Source organism: Giraffa tippelskirchi, chromosome 9 (assembly GCF_054371585.1).
Source record: "Giraffa tippelskirchi isolate mGirTip1 chromosome 9, T2T-mGirTip1v1.2.pri, whole genome shotgun sequence".
NCBI lineage: Eukaryota > Metazoa > Chordata > Mammalia > Artiodactyla > Giraffidae > Giraffa > Giraffa tippelskirchi.
Genome location: NC_137283.1, coordinates 144,816,928 through 144,836,937, shown reverse-complemented (window position 1 = coordinate 144,836,937; position 20,010 = coordinate 144,816,928). Strand labels below are relative to the sequence as shown.

Below are 20,010 nucleotides of genomic sequence, written 5' to 3'. Positions count from 1 at the left end.
CATTACATCCATAGCTGAGTGGTTGAAACCGTGTGCCAGTTTGCAGCTGATGGTTTCTACTTTTATTCCCAGTGTTTATAAATACTACCATATATTTGTGTGGTGTGTTTTTAGATTACAGAGTGCTTTCAAGATTCATCTTGTTTCAGTTGGTTGTCCCCACTGGCTCATTTACATGCATCAAGTAAATATTACAAATGAGGAAACTGAAACTTAGGCGCTAACAAATGGATGAGCTGGAATTTGAACCAGGGAATCTGTCTACTATATTCATAAAACAAATGACTGGAGCTGGATATACACTTGCTGTGCTTCAGGGAAATGCGTGAGGGCGAATCAGAGCATAGTTGTGTCTGGAGGAAACCGTCAGCCGTACCTTCACCTCTTGTGGCTCCTGTGTTTTCCAGCTCAGCAGCCACTAGCCTTGTGTGGCTACTTAAATGACAATGTCAGTTTCTCAGCATCACATTTTGAGTGTTCAGTAGCCATTCATTTCCATCACAGAAAGTTCTGTTGGACACTAGTCATCTCTGATAAAGCAGGAGTTGGGGAGAATCAATTTAGACTATATATGCAGGGGGTTGGTGTAGATGAAAAAATATAAAATCTCACCACCAGACCAGCTCCTTCTTTTGAGTGACTAATGCTATTTTGAGTTCAGCTATAAAGAGAACAAGAAAAAAAAAATGAATTTCAAGCTTCATATTGTGTATACATTTTAATCTCTTAAAATAGACCTGGAAAACACAGAAAACTCAAGTGAATGAGTATATTTAATGATGATGATAAATTCTGTGCCTTTTATGGCTGAGCCAGTGTTATGGCCAGACTCAGGCTGGATGGAGAAGTAGGACACGCCATGAATCCTGGCAGCAGAAACTCGGCCACACAGGATAGAATTCCTGGAAGGAATTACTTTGTCTGTGGCCAGGGTGCTTGGGATGCCTCGAGGCTGGGCCACGGGGTGAACTGGCACACGAGGAGGGAACAAGGAGCTGGAGGAGAGGGGTTTGGACGGGGCGAGGGCAGGGGCTCAGTTCAAATCATACTTGGTCCCAGAGGAGTCTCTGTGTGCTGCCATCAGAAAGGAGGTTTGCCGCCAAGATGCTGGCTGAGAATGCCGGTGTCCCCAGCTCTGGATCAGTGCTTAAAGCTTCAGGTCAAAGTGCACACGTCAGCTCTGAAGGTTCCAAGCAGGTGGGGCAGGACAGCAAGGGGTATCTGCCTGGGGCCTGCTCCTTGTGAACTCTGACCAGACACTAAAAACATCTGAGCTAGTTGATGAAGAACATGAAAAGTTTCCTGCAGTTTCTGCCCCTTAAAAAAGGAATGTGTGTTCATCTATGTGCATGTGCTAGGTGCTGATAAAAAGATGCTTGAACTATTACTATAGTAAAACTTCATCTAGCTAGACTTCAGCTTTCTGATCTGAAAATAACTCCAGAGGTAAGTACAAATTAACTGAACAGTGAAGAGCAGCTCTGAAAGAGTTGGCAATAAATGAATGACTGCAGGGACTAGACTCCTCGAAGGCCTGCTGAGATTGGTCAGGTTCACACACATGCCCTGCTCACTTGACAAAGTTCAGAAAAGGCTGGCCTGTGTGCAGAAGTTACTCCAATGTGTTTAATGTAAGCAGACAGTATGCTTTTTTTTTTTTTAAGTATCGGCACTTGAAAGGTTAACATCCGTTGCGTGAGAATTCTCTCACTAGAATAGCACAGGGTTCTGGGTAGCCAGGCTTTTCCTGTGTTGTTGTTGATGCTGTGTTCATGATGCTGTTTTGGACTCTTAAGGCTCCCAAGTGATGGGTCTGTTGGCAGAAAAAGAAAAGCCTGGACTTGGGTGATCTGCCTGGGTTGCAAGGATGGTAAGAACTGGGATTGGAAGCAGGCTAAGGCGGCAAGCCCGTCTCCTAGGAGTGGCCTTCCAGCAGGTAGCTCCCCTCCCCCACCCCCTGCCCCCGCCGGGTGGGGCTGGGGAACGAGGAAGTGTTCCCACAGACTAAAGGGAAAAAGAGGAGTGGACGGTTTCCTGGAAGATGGTGCCTGCATACCAGCCGTTGTCACTCTTATCTTTATGTGAATCTTGTCTCCCCTTCAAAGGCAACAACTCAGTAAATGAAACTAGCTTTATTCCCACTTTGTTTACATCGTAGACTTGCGTCCTTCTGCATGGTAACCTCACAAACAAATCAACTTAGATATATACAAACGATTTCGTCTCATCCCCTGGAAGTTTAAACAGGTGTGGTAAACAACTTATGTTCTGCCAACAGTGAGTGACGAGGAATAGCCAATGGTTTGAATAAGCGAGGATGCTTCTCTTTTCTGTACCAGTAAGACACTCAAGCACACTGGGGCTGTGTGTGTGTGTTTTATTTTCCCCCTTTGAATTGGCAGACTGAACTTCACACTGACCTGAAATCACGGCTTGAGGTAGATGATACCAAGTCTGTGGATAATAGCTGTCTCTATCACAAGGGAAAGCGTGCTTCATCCGCCATCAGAACACTGTGCAGCTGACTCCTGCCACTGTGCAGCAGCACAGACAGGTGCATCCATATGCAGAAGGACTCGTAAAGCACAGGGGCAGATGGAGAGGTGTGCCACATCAGAGCCATTTAAAGGAACGTGTTGAGTCCAGGTAGTCGATGCTGAACGGGTGGACGAGAAGCGTGGTTTGCCGACGGCTAATGTGCAGAAACTGTTCCTCTTCTCTCCACAGTCTGGTGACCCAGGACGTGCCCCAGCTCTAGTGATGCAGTCTGCCTTTCTGCTCGGGAACATCATCTGTGCCTCACACTTGCTCCTCTCAGCCTGAGACCGCGTGGAAACTGGGATGTAGGATGCAGGAAGCAGAGATAGTGGTAACCGAGAGGCCCATGTCTGGGTAGATCCAGGTCGGGGACCACAACGCTGCCTCCCCCTGGGCCTGGCGGTCGGCTGCTGGGGCTCTGCTGATGTGCTCAGCACAGTCCTATCCTTCTATTTGCACTTAAATGGCACAGCATTTGGTCAGCGCATCTGAAAAGGAAAGTGTGAGACAAAGCCCATGGCTACCTACCCCTGCCAGTTATGTGGCAAGACGTTCCTCACCCTGGAGAAGTTCACTATCCACAGTTATTCCCACTCCAGGGAGCGACCTTACAAGTGCTTGCAGCCAGACTGTGGCAAAGCCTTCATTTCCAGATATAAATTAATGAGGTGAGAGGCTTCAGAAAAGGTATGTGCTTTTCCACATACCTTTCAAAGGCTTTGCTAGCCCTCAGACCAAACGCTGCAGGGGAAAGCGGATGTCGTTTAGCCTTTAAGGCTGTATCTCCAGTAATTACTATAGTTTTTATACGACAGTTGTGCTCTGCAGTGTTCAGTTCACTTTTTCAACAAGTATGTCTTGTGTTCCTACAATAAGCCAGGCCTAAGAACAGAAAGATGAGAAGACCTATGGCCAGGGAGATAGTCATGGAAACACCATTAAAATGTAATCCAAGGGCTTTAATCACAGAGCTGTGGAAGTGGTGAAGGTTGTTGTTCTCCACTGCTTGGTGAGACCTGGGGAGGCTCGTCAGAGTGGGATAGTCTTTAGCTGTGATATGAAGAATGAATGGGAGGCGGACAGAGAGGAGGTTCTGGGAAAGCCCTAAGCCTCGGCCTTGAAGCATATGTGGACAGAGGGTCGCGCTGGAAGAGGAACGGAGTGAGGCTCAAACTGGAGGCAAGAGGGTAGCAGCTCAGAAACAGGCCGTGTCTACTGTCCTAAAAGGCTTGTTTTTCTTGTGAGGAGTGTAAGAACTGAACAACATGATTTGATCAGGATGTTAGAAAGATGTCTCTGGCAGTAATTTGGAGAAGAGGGAAGAGGCAAGTAGACTGATGTACAATCTGTTGTAACAGTCCAGGTATGAAATATGGAGAGCATCTCCAGGCCCTGAGAGTGAGAATGGAGGGGAGGGATTCAACAAAGGGTAAAAACTACTTTGCAGAGATAGGTTCTTTTTTAAAAATAGTAACATTTAGTCTGAATTATTTCTTGAGCATCTTACTTCCATGAGAGAAATGGTATATGAGATGTAGTTTCTGCCTGTAAAGGATTTTTATATACTAGAAAGACAGTACTCAAAATATACTCATAATGAGTACGTTGCACGGTAGGCTGATTGACAGTGAATGCTGTGCGTGCACTATATATACCATACGCTCAGAGCTATACACACAGAGCTCCCACCAACGCATGCCTGTCTGGATACCTGGTTAAGGGAAATGCATCTTTGGCCTCTAGTCTTCGTGTAACGAACTGTAACTTTCAGACCAGCAGATAAGTGCATAAGTGAGAGTGAGAATTGAGTGAGAGAGAACTTCCATCTGAGTATGCTATGAGCACGGACCACCTTATGATTAAATCTGGGGCTGCTCCTGGAGGAAGGCACTGGGGAGAGTTAGAAATAAGTTGTGTTCCTGGCCCTTATGAATAGCCCTGTTATAAATCATTGATAAGCTGATCTGTTCAAATAAGCCTACGAGTGCTTAAAATTCAAATGTGTTCTGTACATCGGCCAATCTCTAGTTGCCATAAATATAAGTATTGAGTGCTTACTGTATGCACCAGTTTTGTTTCAAAGGCTTCCTGTTTTGCAGCATGCTTCTTATGTGTACACAGTAATTATCCTTACCCAAGCACCAAAGGCAGGGTTAGCTGCAGTTAAGCCACAGTGAGGATATTATAACTGTGAGTAAAGACCAAAATACATATAGGAGATAAATATTTGGAACAGACAGTGGCGCCGACAGATTACTGGAATGACAGGAATTAGGTGGGATTACTGTGGTAAACCGCACTGAAGGAGATGTCTTAAGCAATATTTAGGAGCTGGTAGTTCTGAGCAAGGGAAACAACTTGGTCAGCTAAGGGTGTGAGGAGAGGCAAAAAAGGGAAGCAGTGTACTTTCTGCAAGGATGGCCTTCCCTGCCATAGCCACCAGCATGTCTTGCCCCTCTGGCCTGAAGCAGTGATCTAATAAAGGGATGGAAGAGGGCAGGATGCCTTTTTTTTTTTTTTTAAAGGGCAGCATTCCATTTTGTGTCCCTCAGTTGCCACATAAAAGTTCCATTTCATAAGCAAAGGTTGAAGAAGTAAGTAACTGACTTGCTTAACTAGAGAAGAGCACATGGGACCGAATATAGCGAAGGACGAAAGCAGTTAGACAGCCAAAGACAGGAACAGACGATTTGGCAAGGCAGACGAAAGTCCCAGGGTCAGCAGTTAACCCCGGAAGCATTCTAAGATCATTGATGTGGTCCAGGTGACACCCAAAGATGGTGGTTTTGGGAAACTACAGGACAGACCGAAAGTGGTGGTTTCCTGGGTTGTGAGGTGAGAAGAGAAGTTAGGGCAGCAAGACGTGGGAGTCATTTTAGCTCTAAGGTGATCATGTTCTAGACTGGGATTGTTGCATGAGCAAGTGAGGAGTAAATTACATGGAGAAGAACTGGATGCCAGGCAAAGGAAAAAGTAAAAAACAAAAAAACGGGTTGGAAGCTCATGGGATGTGATGTGACAAGTGGTGTGACTTGTGTCCCCCTGAACCTTTCTCATGGGTAGGACAGGAGCAGGACAGAAAATACCAGGTCCAAAGCTGCTCACTTGGCATTGATCTATACATGGCTGATAAATGAGATCTAATCAGATAAAAATCCTCCACAGAAGAAAAAGGAGAGAGGGGCAAGATCTATCACAGAGCTTTAGGTTCCTGAACACTAGTGCTGGCCTAGAGAGAAAATTGTTTAAATGCCAAGTTTGTTATTTGCCCTCTAGCTGGCTCGAGAAACCCTTTCTGCAACCTGTGAATGTATTTAAATACATCTGGAACTCAGAGAGACCAGAGTCACCTCAGACCCCAAATACCTATTGTGCTGGCCCCTGTTGCTCAGTGTTGTTTGTGCCGCAGTCGGTGTCTGGTTCCCTCTTGGTGTCCACGGGCAGCAGCTTGGTGATTCTAGAGAAAGTCCTTTTGAGTTTTGCCAGTGAAATTACCAGTGACCTTTAGGAAGTGAGTTGGAAGTGTCTAAGAGGGATCTTAAAGAACTGGAGACAGGGGGCTCATGCATCTGAGAGCTCACTGGAAGGTATTAAACAGCAGAAACTAAGACCTCACTGTAACGTTCTCCTGGGAGGCACGAGGGTGAAGCTCAGAGAACACGTGGTGGGGTTGCCATTCTGGGTCCATAACACATAATAGACACTTTCTCTGACATGAAGGATAGTCTTTTTAGCATTATGTCTAAGGCCTGAACTTTCTAACAAGATAAAGCAGAGATTGTACTAGAAACGTTAACAGTGGGGTGGGGGTGGAGGTGTAGAGTTTTGTGTAGAAGGCAAATTGGATCATTTTTGGAAACTGAGAAATTTTAAGAGTATAGAATAGTCATTTAAACCCCTTCCTGAAAACTATTTCTTCATGATCATATATTTTAAAATACTTGTATATACTTGTGTTTAGAAATCTCTATGTATAGATTAGGAAATACGTTCTCAATGCATGTTCTTTACAGGTGTGACGGCCGCATCGCATCACGTAGTACTTGTTTTTTTATTATAAAGTTTATGTGTAGAAATCTGGAAAATATAGAAAAGTATTTTAACAACTAAAATGTATATACCACCACCTGGAGAAAACTACTAACATTTTAATATTGTTTCTGTATGTGTCTTTGGCTCTTAAAAAACTGTGTCTGTTGTGAATTTTTTCTGTCTGTCCCTAGGCATATGGCTACACATTCACCCCAGAAATCTCACCAGTGTGCTTATTGTGAGAAGACTTTCAACCGGAAAGACCACCTGAAGAACCACCTCCAAACGCACGACCCCAACAAAATGGCCTTTGGGTGCGAGGAGTGTGGGAAGAAGTACAACACCATGCTGGGCTACAAAAGGCACCTGGCCCTCCACGCGGCCAGCAGTGGCGACCTCACCTGTGGGCTCTGTGCCCTGGAGCTGGGGAGCACTGAGGTGCTGCTCGACCACCTCAAAACCCACGCCGAAGAGAAGCCCTCGACTGGAACCAAGGAGAAGAAGCACCAGTGCGACCACTGTGAGAGATGCTTCTACACCCGGAAAGATGTGCGGCGCCACCTGGTGGTCCACACAGGCTGCAAGGACTTCCTGTGTCAGTTCTGTGCCCAGAGATTCGGGCGCAAAGACCACCTCACACGTCACACCAAGAAGACCCACTCACAGGAGCTGATGAAGGAGAGCATGCAGTCTGGAGACCTTCTGAATACTCTCCACGCTCTCTCTCCTCAGTTCCAACTGAAGGCTGCCCCACTGTCTCCTTTTCCTATAGGGGCCCCTGCACAGAATGGGCTTGCAAGTAGCTTGCCAGCTGAGGTACACACCCTCAATGCCTTGGAGCAGCCCACCCAGCCTATACCAGTGCTGTCAGAGCTCCTGGCCCCACTCCACCCCATGGCCACCCCCAGCTCTCCCCACGCACCCCTCCAGAATCACAAGTACAACACCGGTTCTACCTCATACCCCCCACTTGCAGGCCTGACCCTCAAAACAGATACTAAAGGATTTTGCAGTACCAATTTGCTTGAGGACTTGCCTCTGCAAGAGCCTCAGTCACCTCACAAGCTCAATGCAGGTTTTGACCTGGCTAAGGGAGGTGTAGGTAAAGTAAACCTGCCCAAAGAGCTAGCTGCAGATGCTGTGAACATAACATTACCTGCCTCTCTGGACCTCTCCCCTCTGTTGGGCTTCTGGCAGCTGCCCCCTCCTGCTACCCAGAATGCCTTTGGGAGTGGTGGTCTCGCCCTGGGGGCTGGGGAGCCTCTGCCGCATAGGCTGAGCTGTCTGGGGCAGCAGCCACAAGACCCCTCACTAGCCATGAGCACTATGAGCCTGGGCCAGCTCCCCCTCCCTCCCATCCCCCACGTTTTCCCAGCTGGCACTGGTTCGGCTATCCTGCCTCATTTCCACCATGCATTCAGATGAATGGTTTTTTTTTTTTTTTTAAGCATACTTTTTTCTTACTCTGAAAGCTATTTTGAGAAGCATTTTAAACATCAGCTATGATAATACAAGGAAAGATTTAGGAAGCAGGACTGGAATATGGCTTATTCACTGATGACTGGCTTGAGAGAAGAGAGTTCTCGAACTGCATGTATTGTGCCCATCTGTCCTGAGTGTTCGTGCTTTGTACCAAATTTAATACGCAAGTATTCTTCTATGGAACTGCAACCATTATCATAACCGACATCTATATGAGGGCTGCTATATATTGGTGTAGCTATATAGTGGTGTTTTTGTCAACTTAATCGTAAGCCATCATCATGTTAGCTAAATAACTTTATGTGGCACTGCCTAGTAAGGGAACTATGGAAAGGGTTGGATTTCTCCAAAATGGGTGGATTTTTAAACTAAGAAAGTAATCTTTATATCGCATATTATCACTAGGCTGTGTATTTCTTTTCAGGGATTTTTCTACCTTCAGGGTTGGATGTAGTTTAGTTATTATTGCCATAGCCAACCTGTAGTTTTACAGAAACAATTTCTTGTGGAATAATAGACGTCTTCATTTTAAAGCATTTTAAATGTAGTTTGAATATTTTCCACAGGATGCTACAATGTGAGTTATCACTTCATTTATCTTAAAGACTAAACTGTCAGTTATATCTGACAGAAAAAAAAAAAAAATCACTGTGTAACCAGGTTAAGTGGTAAAATAATCCAGGCGTCAGTCAAAATAAGCATTTTACTGACTTTAATATTGATTATATTTTTAACAGGAATTTAAGAATATTACTGGAATTTTAAAGTATATATATATATCTATTAAGCAAGAATTTCTTTTGCTCTGCTCTGTCTGGCTTAAAATACTACTCTGCTTAAGTATTTTTAATCACCAATAAGTAAATGCATTTTAAAATTCATTTAAGTCAATGTTAGTTTTATTAAAAAAATATAACGTTTTACAATGTAACTATAATCTATCTCTGGAATTTGGTATCTAATGAGTTTTTAAACTATAAAACCTAATCTTCTTTTTTTTAAAGCTCCTCTGTATTTTGTGTTTAGAGGCTTTCAATATGAAGATATATCTTACATATAATAAATAAAGTACAAATTCAGCAAATGGCTTGATTCATTTTTATATACAGCCACACCCCCACCCTCCACACAGACATTTCCAGCTCCTCAGCCTGCTCCGTCATGCCCCCTCCTGGTCATCACAGCCCCTATAGAAACAACTACTGGGACCTCCATTCAGCATTGATCAGAAACTTTTTTTTTTTTTTTTAAACAATAAGGTTTAAGGTTGAAGCTTGTATGCTTCATTAAATTCACAAAGAACTTATTTCTAAACTTACTGTATGACATGGTGAATTCTTCCAGGATGCTGTGTAATTTATTTCTGATGTATAGGGCAGAATACTAGCTTCTCAAGTGTCATCTCTACTGAGCTACCACGGTCCAGTTGTACAGTGGTGTTTACCATTAGTTTCCAGTACAAATTATAAATTATTTCTTATTGGGATGTCTTCAAAAAGTATTATGGCCCATAATACTGTTTATTTTTGCTTCTTTGACCTCTAAATAGGGTGGGGGTGGATAGAGAAAGGGGAACCTTGAGTTCATTTGTCCCGTTAAAGCAGCATATTAGCCAAACGTGAGAAATCATGGTTCAACACAGTCCTTAGGAGTGAGCTGTTGACCGTCCAAGAAAGGATACAACAGAACACAGGCTACTTGGGGTCAGTAGGACTCCACCGCTCTGGGGTGTCTAAGCTCCCATGTCCACTCTTACCTCTCACTGAGGGAAGGCAGTCTCCCAGCAAGTGGAGAGGGGCAGAGAGGCAGCTCACCCTGGCTAAAGCTTCCATTTTCCATTTATAGAAGCTTCCACAAACACTTTTAGATGTCTTCAGTCAGTTCCAGAACACATACTTGATTTACCTGAGCATAAAACATAGCAATTGTTCCCCAAAATAACAGATCATAATACTTTCAGATGTTGTGTTTGCTGTACCTGGAGGCTGGTACTCTTATTTAGACAGAAAAAAATGGCTTATTCCTAAATAAAGTTCCATGATCTTGATAAAATAAAAATTCTCTGATTAAAAAGCATGAATTAAGTATAAATAACGCTACAACAAAAGTTTACCAACCCTTAGGATGATCAAGAGAAAAAAATAATTGAGACACCACCTCCCAACAGAGCTACATGAACTGAAAGTGTAATGGACAGTTGACTTCCAAGGTGGCCATGATAAGTAGATGGCCTGAGTTCACTTAGAGGACCCTTTCTATAGGGTGGGAAGGTTACTGTAACCTGTTCCTCTGACTGTCATGTTCCCCCAAAACACTGGTGTATTTGAGACAGTTCTACACGGCATACAGATGGACATTTAAAATAGGAGTAGCTACTAATGAAGTTTAATGTTCATTAGAAGCAAACACCACAGTTTATCCAAGCTGAGATTCCATGCCATTACGTAGAATAAACTAGGTAAAAAAAAGATTTTCCTAGGAAGTAATAAAGACTGTTTCACCAAAAGTTTCTAATATCAAAGCAACATTTTCTTTAAAAAGCCTAAAAAGTGTCCACTTAAAAAAACCTTAACACATATATATGGAATCTAGAAAAACAGTACAGATGAACCTATTTGCAAAGCAGAAATAGGGACACAGAGAACAAATGTGTGGACACCAAGCGTGGGAAGGGGGAGTGTGTGATGGGATGAACTGGGAGATTGGGATTGACATATATACATTACTACGCATAAAACGGGCTTCCCCAATGGCTCAGCAGGTAAAGAATCCACATGCAATGCAGAAGACATAGGAGATGCAAGCTCAATCCCTGAGTCAGGAAGATGCCCTGGAGGAGGAAATGGCAACCCATTCCAGTATTCTTGCCTGGAGAATCCCACAGATAGAGGAGTCTGGCAGGCTGCAGTACAAAGGGTCAGACACGACTGAGCCACTAAGCACGTGTGTATAAAACAAATAACTAATAAGAACCTACTGTATAGCACAGGGGGAAAAAAGCTTCAAGTGAATCTTTAAGCGTTATCATACAGGTTGATGTGTCGTTTAATGATTTGAGGGGAAAAATTTGAAGGAAGTAGATAAAATCTGAGTGTAGTTTTTACTTGTTCTACATGATGTCTCCAAAGAAATCGCAGGGGTGTAAACAGATGCCTCCCGTTCCCTCACCTTAGGTGGAGTTCCTGGGTACGACCATCCAGGTCGAGGACGGTTAGGGAGCCAGGCTGAAAGCAGAAAGAGAAGGCACTTACTTCGGAACTTTGTTGTTCCCATATTGAGAATGTCAAGTAATACAGGCCTCTTTAAATTGTTCATTGTTTTTAACAATTCACAATATCAAAAATTCTCCAGCTTCATAGCAATCCTATTCAGTGTCAATCTCAGGGACCTGTCTTTGTTTGGAAAAAGGGACAGGGCAGTAACCTTCCTGGTCAAAATGAAGAATCATTTCCTTTTCCTGTTAAATCCAAGAAACAAAATGAAAAATCATTCCTGCTTCCTGTCAAATTCGAGAAGCAAAAACTGAATGTCACTTCAAACTATATGTTTAACAAAAGAGTAAGTTTCAAGAGCATACATTTTAGTAACCCAAATCAGGATTTGCCCAAATTCCTCTTTGGCCTGCTATGGATTCATTCTCTTAAAGGCTAATTAACTGTGTCTTGCCCATTAGATGATTGGCAACACGTAGAAGTTAAATTTTTTTTTTCCTTACCTGGCCTCTAGGAGTTAATCTTTTTTAGAAGATTTAGTAAATCCTTGTCTGAGTTTTGCTCCAGAAGCAGGGTCCACTGCTAATCCTTTGCAGACATAAACAGATTTGTTATTATGTAAAAGCAAACATTAGCAACAACAGAAAAAAGGGATGATTGTGAAATTCTTACATTGGACTCAAAAGTCTCTATTCTTCCTTTTTGTTTTGTTTTGGAGCTATAGACAAGTTCTCAGTCCCTATCCTGGGCCAGATAATAAGGAAAACAGAATCTGTGTTAGAAGCCCTCTGTCTTCTACCCTTAAGCCTTCACTTACCCATGGAGGGGCTCGTTGGCCCACCACCTCAATGACCCCCCCACCATTTATACAAATTGACCCTCAACACCTGATCCCACTACAGCCCCAGCTTTCAAAATACACCCAGAGAATGTTCCACGTCTTCACAATTCTTTGCCTGGTCTCGTGCTAGAAAGGGTTTGATAAACCTCATGGAAGCATGAGAGGTCTTCCCTCCCAGTGGTTATTTACACAGTGATGGACTCATTTCCCAAACAGGACTCTCTTCCTCTGTGTTCAGCAGCACTGCTAGGAATGAAGATATAGGAATCTATGGGCATAACACGCCACAATTTGTGCTGAACCACGTGGGATGGAACAGGATTCTCAGGGAAATCATTAAAAAAGAAAAAAGAGTTGTACTCTCTGTCCTAGGGGCCTCTTTTCTAATCAGTATTTTACAAAGGAAGAATGACCAAACCACCGCAGGAAACTGTGAATCAATATCAAAGGACACAGGATAGAACTCAGTGATCATATTACCCAAAGATTTACAAGTTTTGTTTTTTCCAAGGAATCAGTAACTGACCCTTCAATACTCATTACATTTGCTACACAATTAAGTTAGGTAAGCAGGGGAGTATTTTTGCCTGAAAAATCCCATGGACAGAGGAGCCTGGCAGGCTACAGTCTATGGGGTCACAAAGAGGAGAACACGACTGAGCAGGCAAGCACAAGAAGGGCAGGCAGGCTTCACCTGATCAAATCCACTGGCTCCAAAAACCAAAGCAGAAACCAGAACTACATCTTCACGGTGATCTTAGTCTCTCTGTATAAAGGTGCCGGAGAAGCTGCTGCCCAGAGGTACCTTCCCTGTAAATCTATCACTCCTATATCAAAATCCTTGAGAAAATAGCCATGTAGATATTTGCTGACTAGGGTATAAACTCAGTTCTCATCTGAGCATTAGAATCTTTGTGAGAAAGAAGATCCATATCCTTTTCTAAAATAATTTCCTAAACATATATCTACTAAGTAATATAATATATATATTTCTCCAGAGGATCTTCTCAACCCAGGGATCGAACCTGGGTCTCCTGCATTGCAGGCAGATTCTTTACCATCCGCACCACCAGGGAAGCCTAATATATATACTAGTATATGTTGTTCAGTTGCCCAGTCGTGTCCAACTCTTTGCGACTCCATGGATTGCAGCGTACCAGGCATCCCTGTCTGTCACCATCTCCTGAAGTTTGCCCAAATTCATGTCCATTGCATTGGTGATGCCATCCAGCCATCTCATCCTCTGATGCCCTTTCCTCCTTCTGCCCTCAATCTTTCCCAGCATCAGGGACTTTTCCAGTGAGTCAGGTGTTCGCATCAGATGACCAAAATACTGGAGCTTCAGCTTCAGCATCAGTCCTTCCAATGACTATTCAGGGTTGATTTCCCTTAAGACTAACTGGTTTGAGCTCCGTGTTGTCCAAGGGACTTTCAAGAATCTTCTCCAGTTCAAAGGCATCAATTCTTTGGCATTCTGCTTTCTTTACAGTCCAGCTCTCACAACTGTATGTTGTGAGATACTAGTATATAATGTGTACTAAATAATATATAATGTTTATGTAATTATCTCCTCCATGTTTTTTGACCCAGATTTCCCAAAGTAGAGGAAGATTTGCTTGGCTCTCCCATTTTCTATTAAAAACTACTTGTGGAAGTTGCTTCCCCTCTCTGTGCTTTCCTCACCTGTAAACCACGGCTATGAATAGTAGGTCTACCCTCTTGTGTTACTGTGAGGATTAAATAAGGATTAATGAAGATTCATATTTCAAGAGCTTAGAAGAGCATACAGTTAAGCACTGGCTACTGTCCATGAAGAAGGGAAATAGTCAGTACAGCAAAAAAGTAGAGACAACCTACCTTTTCAACATCAAGAAAATAAACAAATTACATTGTATTTTTGTGATATCATATGTCTCTTTGAAAACACATGACATTATGTTTTTAAAGAAAACATAGGGAAATGTTCCCTTTGCCATAGGGAAATGTTCAAAGTTTTGTGGGAAAAAAAATCAGGATATGTACATGGACTATGATCCTAATTTAGATCAAAAGAAAACAAAAGAGGCGAGTATAAAGAGAAAAAGTGAAAAGAGTTATCAGCATTAACGATAGACATGTCAGGGTGTAGAATTATGGATGATTTTTATTTTCTTCATACTTTCTCTCCATTTTCCAAAATCTTCGTAAGCATGAATTTCTCACATGGCAACTTTTTTAAAAATGCCCTTTCTCAAGAGACATTTTGGCAGGCTAACTTAAAAGCCTGTAGAACCAAAAAGTTCCTAGGTCATCGTAAGAGCCTCACTTTCACAGACGCATGTGCTCAGGGCAGGGACACCAGCATCGGCGTTAATCACACATAGTCTGGATGCCTCGCTGAGGATTTACAGCCCTCCTTGCTCTAGCACCAGCCTTCCATTCTAACTTTAACCCCAGTTCTTCTCCCCGCTTAGGCCAAATGGGCCTTTTTTTTTTTTTCCTGAGTATGTGTTGTGTTCTTATTTTCGTATCTCTGTTGTTTCTGCAACTTTTCTCCATTGGTCAAAATCTAGCTCATCCCAAATGCCTCCACCTCTATGAAGCTTTCTCTCTCTGACCGTCACCTCCCCCATAAAACCTCCTGGGAAAAGTAGATCTCTTTCCTGTAGTCCCTTAAGACTTTTATATCCCACTGTTAAACGTTAGATATAATGATTACTGACTGTGGATTGTGCCTAACACACGTCTTCCCTCACTGTGAATTTAAAACAAAAGGTTATAAATGGGAGATTCTAAATGCTTGTTTTACTCAAAAGAGTCAAAGAATGAAAGCTGGGGTTTTAGAGGGCTAACTAACAGCTAGATGAAAGACAATAATAGGATTTATGTGGAAGATGAGTGATATCAAGTGTCCTAAACTACGGATTGTCAATCTAAAGATAGCTAGAGCACCACCAACAGTTTTTAAAAGATCCTTTTATTACAAATAGATTAGTACTGACCAGAACAAAAACAAAAATGGCCAGTAGATGAGAATCTGATTCACACATGGGCCTATTTACATTAGTGAAAAGTACTCAGTGCTTTTCTCCAAGCCTTAAACAGTTTTGAAAATTCTGGCGTTGAAGCATGTATATTGTCATATGTGGGGCGGAACACCATTCCAGGTTCGATGCATGAGGCAAATGCTTGGGGCTGGAGCAGTGGGATGGCCCGGAGGGATGGGATGGGGAGGGAGGTGGGAGAGGGGTTCAGGATGGGGAACACATGTGGACCCATGGCTGATTCATGTCAATGTATGGCAAAAACCACTACAATATTGTAAAGTAATTAGCCCCTAACTAAAATAAATAAATTTATTAAAAAAAAAAAAGAAAATTCACCTCCCCTCAATATACTTCTGCTTTCTCTCCAGAATGGCTTCAAATGAAATGTGACTAATTTAAAAGCACACTAACCTTGGTGATTTTATTTTTAAATGTTAACTGGTGAGGCCACAGGTAAGAACAGAAACTAAATTGAAAAAGCATCTTGAACCAGAAATAAAAGAAAAAGCTATCTCTCAAAGCTAATAAACATGACAATTCTATTCATATTTCAGTAATTTAAGTGAGAAATCATAGACTCAAGATACCTACTTTGTCCAACATATTTCATTCAAAAAGTATTTACTGAGCATTTCATAAATGCCATGAACAATTCTAACAAGTAGAGATGTGTGTGTGCTAAGTCACTTCAGCCATGTCTAACTCTTTGCGACCCCATGGACCGTAGCCCGCCAGGCTCCTCTGTCCATGAGATTCTCCAGGCAAGAATACTGGAGTGGGTTACCATGCCCTCCTCCAGGGGATCTTCCCAATCCAGGGATCGAACCTGAGCAGTACAATACAAAATAAACCAAGTAGACAGATTCCTGCCTTCTTGAAGTGTATATTCCCTTTTCTGGCATAGTGGGTGGGACAGGAAGAAGATAAATATGTATTGAATCTTAGATGATGGTAACTGCTATTTTGGAAAACTACAAAAACAATTATGGTGGGCTTGATTACTTTGAAACACAGAGGTTGGGTGGGTGCGGGGCCCACTGGGAAGACACTCTGCTAAGAGCTGGAGGGAGGGAGGGAGACGGCAGGGTAGATCACTGAGGGATGTTTTGGTTTTCGGCAGAGGGAGCGGCCAGTGCAAAGGCCCTGAGCTAGGAGTGAGCAGGAGCAAGAGAGGCTGCTGGAGCCGGATGGAGAGGAAACAATGGATGGTGCGGTCAGCTGGTGGCACAGAACCTAGTGTGGGCTATGTTGGATTTTGCCTTTCACTTAACAACATCACAGTGATTCACAAACCACTGTTGACGAGTTAACAACAAATATGATATATTTTGCTTAGGTCTGCTGGCCTGCTCATCTATTTCCTAGTGTATCAGAACAGTGTCTGTGGACCGTCCTGCTCATCACCACATACTGGGACACAGGACTGCTGCCCTGATTCAGGACCTTTCCACTTGTACCTTGCTGCTGCTTTAACTACTGAGTTCAAGGAAGGAAACTATTTTCCTCTTTTCAATACTAGGCCTGTCTTCCCTCATTCCCAGTCTCTTTCCTGTTTCACTAAACCAGAGAATGAAGGTCCTAGACTCCGAGGCTGTAGTTGTATTTGACTTGGCACACTGTCAGCGTTGTCTAATCTCAATAAATTAAGAAATACTCCTTCTTGACAAACAAACTCAAAGGGATGTTTTTCACTGAAAGGGAAGCATTATAATATATTCTTTGAAAAAATAAGAAGAAACTATAATATAAAGAAATTGTCTTTTCTCAAGGACACTAGTTATTTTACTTTAGGAAAAAAAGCTTGTTAGTGGAAGTTTTACCAAAAGAATACATAAATGATTTGAATTATTTTTTTCCTTAGTAAAAACTAAAACCTACCTCATGCTTAAGTTTCTACAGATAGTGAAGAAAAAACAACAACTAGTGGTTTGAGTTTAGATGGCTATGAATTTTTAAAATATCAATTCTTTACCCATGATAAGCAACTCAGGAGGAATTTAAAAACTAATGATAAAGATTTCTAGTACTGTTACCTTATGGACTATGAGACTGGCACTTCTTATTCTGGTTCTGATAATACCTTCAGAATAAGACTCCTGACCAGAGGTGCCAATATGGTCATGATTTCATTCACTTCATTCATTGCCTTCATAGTGACGCTGACCATAAAGAAGAATGTCCATTACTAGCAATGCAGCTCAATGAAGAGGAAAAACACAGGAGATATCTAACCCAGCTCTGCTGTCTACCAGCTGTGTGTCTTAAACAACTCACCCTCTCTGAGCCTCAGTTCCCACTCCATAGGTTAAAACATTTGGAGGATTATTGTGAAGATTAAAAGAAGTGGGTCAAGCATATAGTAAGTACTAAAATAGTGGGCATTCCTTTTTCCTACTTTGAAGACATTCTTTCATTATAGGAAGGAAATTCTTCCCCATTTTCTTTTTTTCCAGCCTTACTGTGATCTAATTGAATATAATGTACAAGTTTAGGGTATACAATGTGATGGGTGATTTATCACATGTATGTATTACAAAATGATTACCACAGTAAGACTGGTTAACATACTCATCACCTCACATAGTTACTTTTGTGTATATGTGTGTGTGTGTCTGTGTGCTAAGAATATTTAAGATTTATTCTCTCAGCAACTTTTAAGTAGATAATACAGTACTGTTAACTGTAGTCTTCCTGCTGAACATTAGATTCCTTGAACTCATTCATCTTATTACTGGAAGTTTGTACCCTTTGACCAACATCTCCCCATTTCTCCCACCCTACCCTCCACCCCTGGAAACCACCATTCTACTCTGTTTTTATGAGTTTAACGTTTTAAGGTTCCACACATGGCTTCCCAGGTGGTACACTGGTAAGAATCCACCTGCAGGAGACACGAGAGATTCAGGTTTGATCCCTGGGTTAAGAAGATGCTCTAGAGAAGCAAATGGCAACCTACTCCAGTATTCTTGCCTGGAAAATTCCACAGAGGACATATAGGCTACAGTCCACGGGATGGCAGAGAGTCGGACACGACTGAGCATGCACGTAACTGAGATCATACAGTATTTGTTCTCCTTCTGACTTATTTCACCTCAAGGTTCATCCATGAAGTTGAAAATGGAAGGATTTCCTTCTCTTTTTATTGCTGAATAATACTGTGTATATATACGCCGTCTTTATCCATTCATCCATCAATGAATATGAAGGGTGTTTCTGTATCTTGGCTATTTGAAACATGCTGTAATGAACATGGGAGTACAGATATCCCTCTGAGACCACAATTTCATTTTCTTCCCTTATTTTCAACACAAAACCTGACACACTGCCATCTCCCATCCTTAATCTCTTCTTAATTTTACCAGACCTGGGAACAACAGTTCTAGTCCCGGCTGTTGTCATCAGATCTGACTTTGTATACTGTCAAGAGCTGTCTAATCTTGGTAAATTAGGAAATATCCTTTCTTGCCAAATAAGCTCTAAACCTCAAACAAACTCACATATCTTTATATCCCAAAGCAACTTTGGATGTCATAGCTTTTGCTGACCGTCAGCAAATCCCAAAGCCAAGAGTGGTCTCCTCTGACCCCGTCCTTCGACAGCTGAGACGCTCACTCCAACTCACCTGGCCTGGTTGGCGCTGCACTGGCCTCCAGGGCCCTGTTCTGTAGCAGAGCTCCCACGGCACTGGTTACAGTCGGTTCTTTTTTTGGACTCATTTGAGCTCTACCCTGGAGAGGGAGACAGAGGGAGAGGGAGATCAGCGGGGAGGTGGGGGGTGGGGGAGGAGAAGGGAAGAGCTCTGTCAGCTCGGGTAGCATACAGGAGGCAATGTGGTCTCCCTGCACCAGCAGCAGGGTGGGGACTTGTGACACCCAGGAGAGGTGGACCCACACACCCTGCACCTCAGTAACCTGGCTCCTGTCCTTCCTGCTGGGGCTCAAAACCATGTTTGGGTTTTGGCGCTTTCATTCCACAATCAAGCCCTTTGGGGGAGCGGTGATGTGTTAATCCTGTTCGATCAGTTGTGAGGAGACATAAGAAATCACTTAATGTCAATAAGGATAGTTACGGAACATTTGGGCTTTTCATTACACTCGAAGATGATTTTGTTTTTAAATACATGCACAGAGAAGAAAAGCAGACACTGGCGGGCACCAAATGTTTTAAACATGGAATTCCAACATCCCCACGACACTCCCCACCCTACCAAGTGGCGGTAGCAGAAGAGTCGTATTAACACGGAAGAAGGACTGAAAGGTTCCTTGGGAGTTCCTTTGTGCCCTCCCTTTTACCTTGCCACAGATCCCTCCACATTTCCATAGCAACTCCGGTACAAAGATAACCTGTTCCTCCAAGTGAGAATCCTCACTTGGGCAGGGCCTGCTGCGAGGCGATGGCACGCAGCTCATCCCCAGGCAAACAAAGAAAGTTATTTTCAGAGAACCCATCCTGGTCTCTTTTGGTTAAGGGTATAACACATTTTTTAAAGCTGATTATGTTTAAAATAGAAACACATTTCAGCTGTGCTGTTAACAGCCCTTCCAAACTGAGACAACACCTCCCTTTTTGTTCTCCCTCTGAATAAGCTCCACTATGAGGCAGGGCCCCAGAGTGGCGAAGCTGGCATGGGGGAAACAGCAGTGCTGTTCAGATACACTCTACAGTGAGTTTACTCAGAAAGCAAGCAATTCAGAAAGCAAGCAATTTTTCTTCTGTGTTCCCAATCACCACTTTGCTCTGGAAGACAAGGAGAGGAACCAGGCCAAGTTGCTGGTTACGCTCAGGACAGCCAGCTGGCCTTCTTCAGGAATAAAAAGCACTTCCGTCCGCTGCTTCCCCCTCTGCTCCCCTTGGCCCCACGAATACCGACTTACTTCGT

The 20,010-nt window shown here is 42.9% G+C and overlaps 2 protein-coding genes across 44 annotated transcripts in view; one reads left to right on the top strand and one right to left on the bottom strand.

Moving 5' to 3' along the window:
* The window catches only part of PLAGL1 (PLAG1 like zinc finger 1), a 55,940-nt gene extending 46,804 nt beyond the window's left edge, over positions 1–9,136 (top strand). For 14 of the 39 annotated variants that reach the window (XM_081531024.1, XM_081531016.1, XM_081531020.1 and 11 more), the window contains one exon: positions 6,762–9,136. In XM_081531024.1, coding sequence (XP_081387150.1) covers positions 6,766–7,995 — 1,230 coding nt within the window. In that variant the 5' untranslated portion in view covers positions 6,762–6,765 and the 3' untranslated portion in view covers positions 7,996–9,136. Of the gene's footprint in view, positions 1–2,727; positions 3,207–6,761 lie in introns of all 39 variants that reach the window. The other 25 variants (XM_081531023.1, XM_081531019.1, XM_081531018.1 and 22 more) reach the window with 3 other exon arrangements.
* The window catches only part of ZC2HC1B (zinc finger C2HC-type containing 1B), a 52,062-nt gene continuing 32,807 nt past the window's right edge, over positions 756–20,010 (bottom strand). For 3 of the 5 annotated variants that reach the window (XM_081531047.1, XM_081531044.1, XM_081531045.1), the window contains 3 exons: positions 18,754–18,859; positions 11,768–11,852; positions 11,080–11,276 (listed from right to left, as the gene is read on the bottom strand). In XM_081531047.1, the coding sequence (XP_081387173.1) occupies positions 11,782–11,852; positions 18,754–18,859 (177 nt within the window). In that variant the 3' untranslated portion in view covers positions 11,080–11,276; positions 11,768–11,781. Of the gene's footprint in view, positions 1,814–2,420; positions 3,027–9,808; positions 9,958–11,079; positions 11,277–11,767; positions 11,853–18,753; positions 18,860–20,010 lie in introns of those variants that run through there. The other 2 variants (XR_014065848.1, XM_081531046.1) reach the window with 2 other exon arrangements.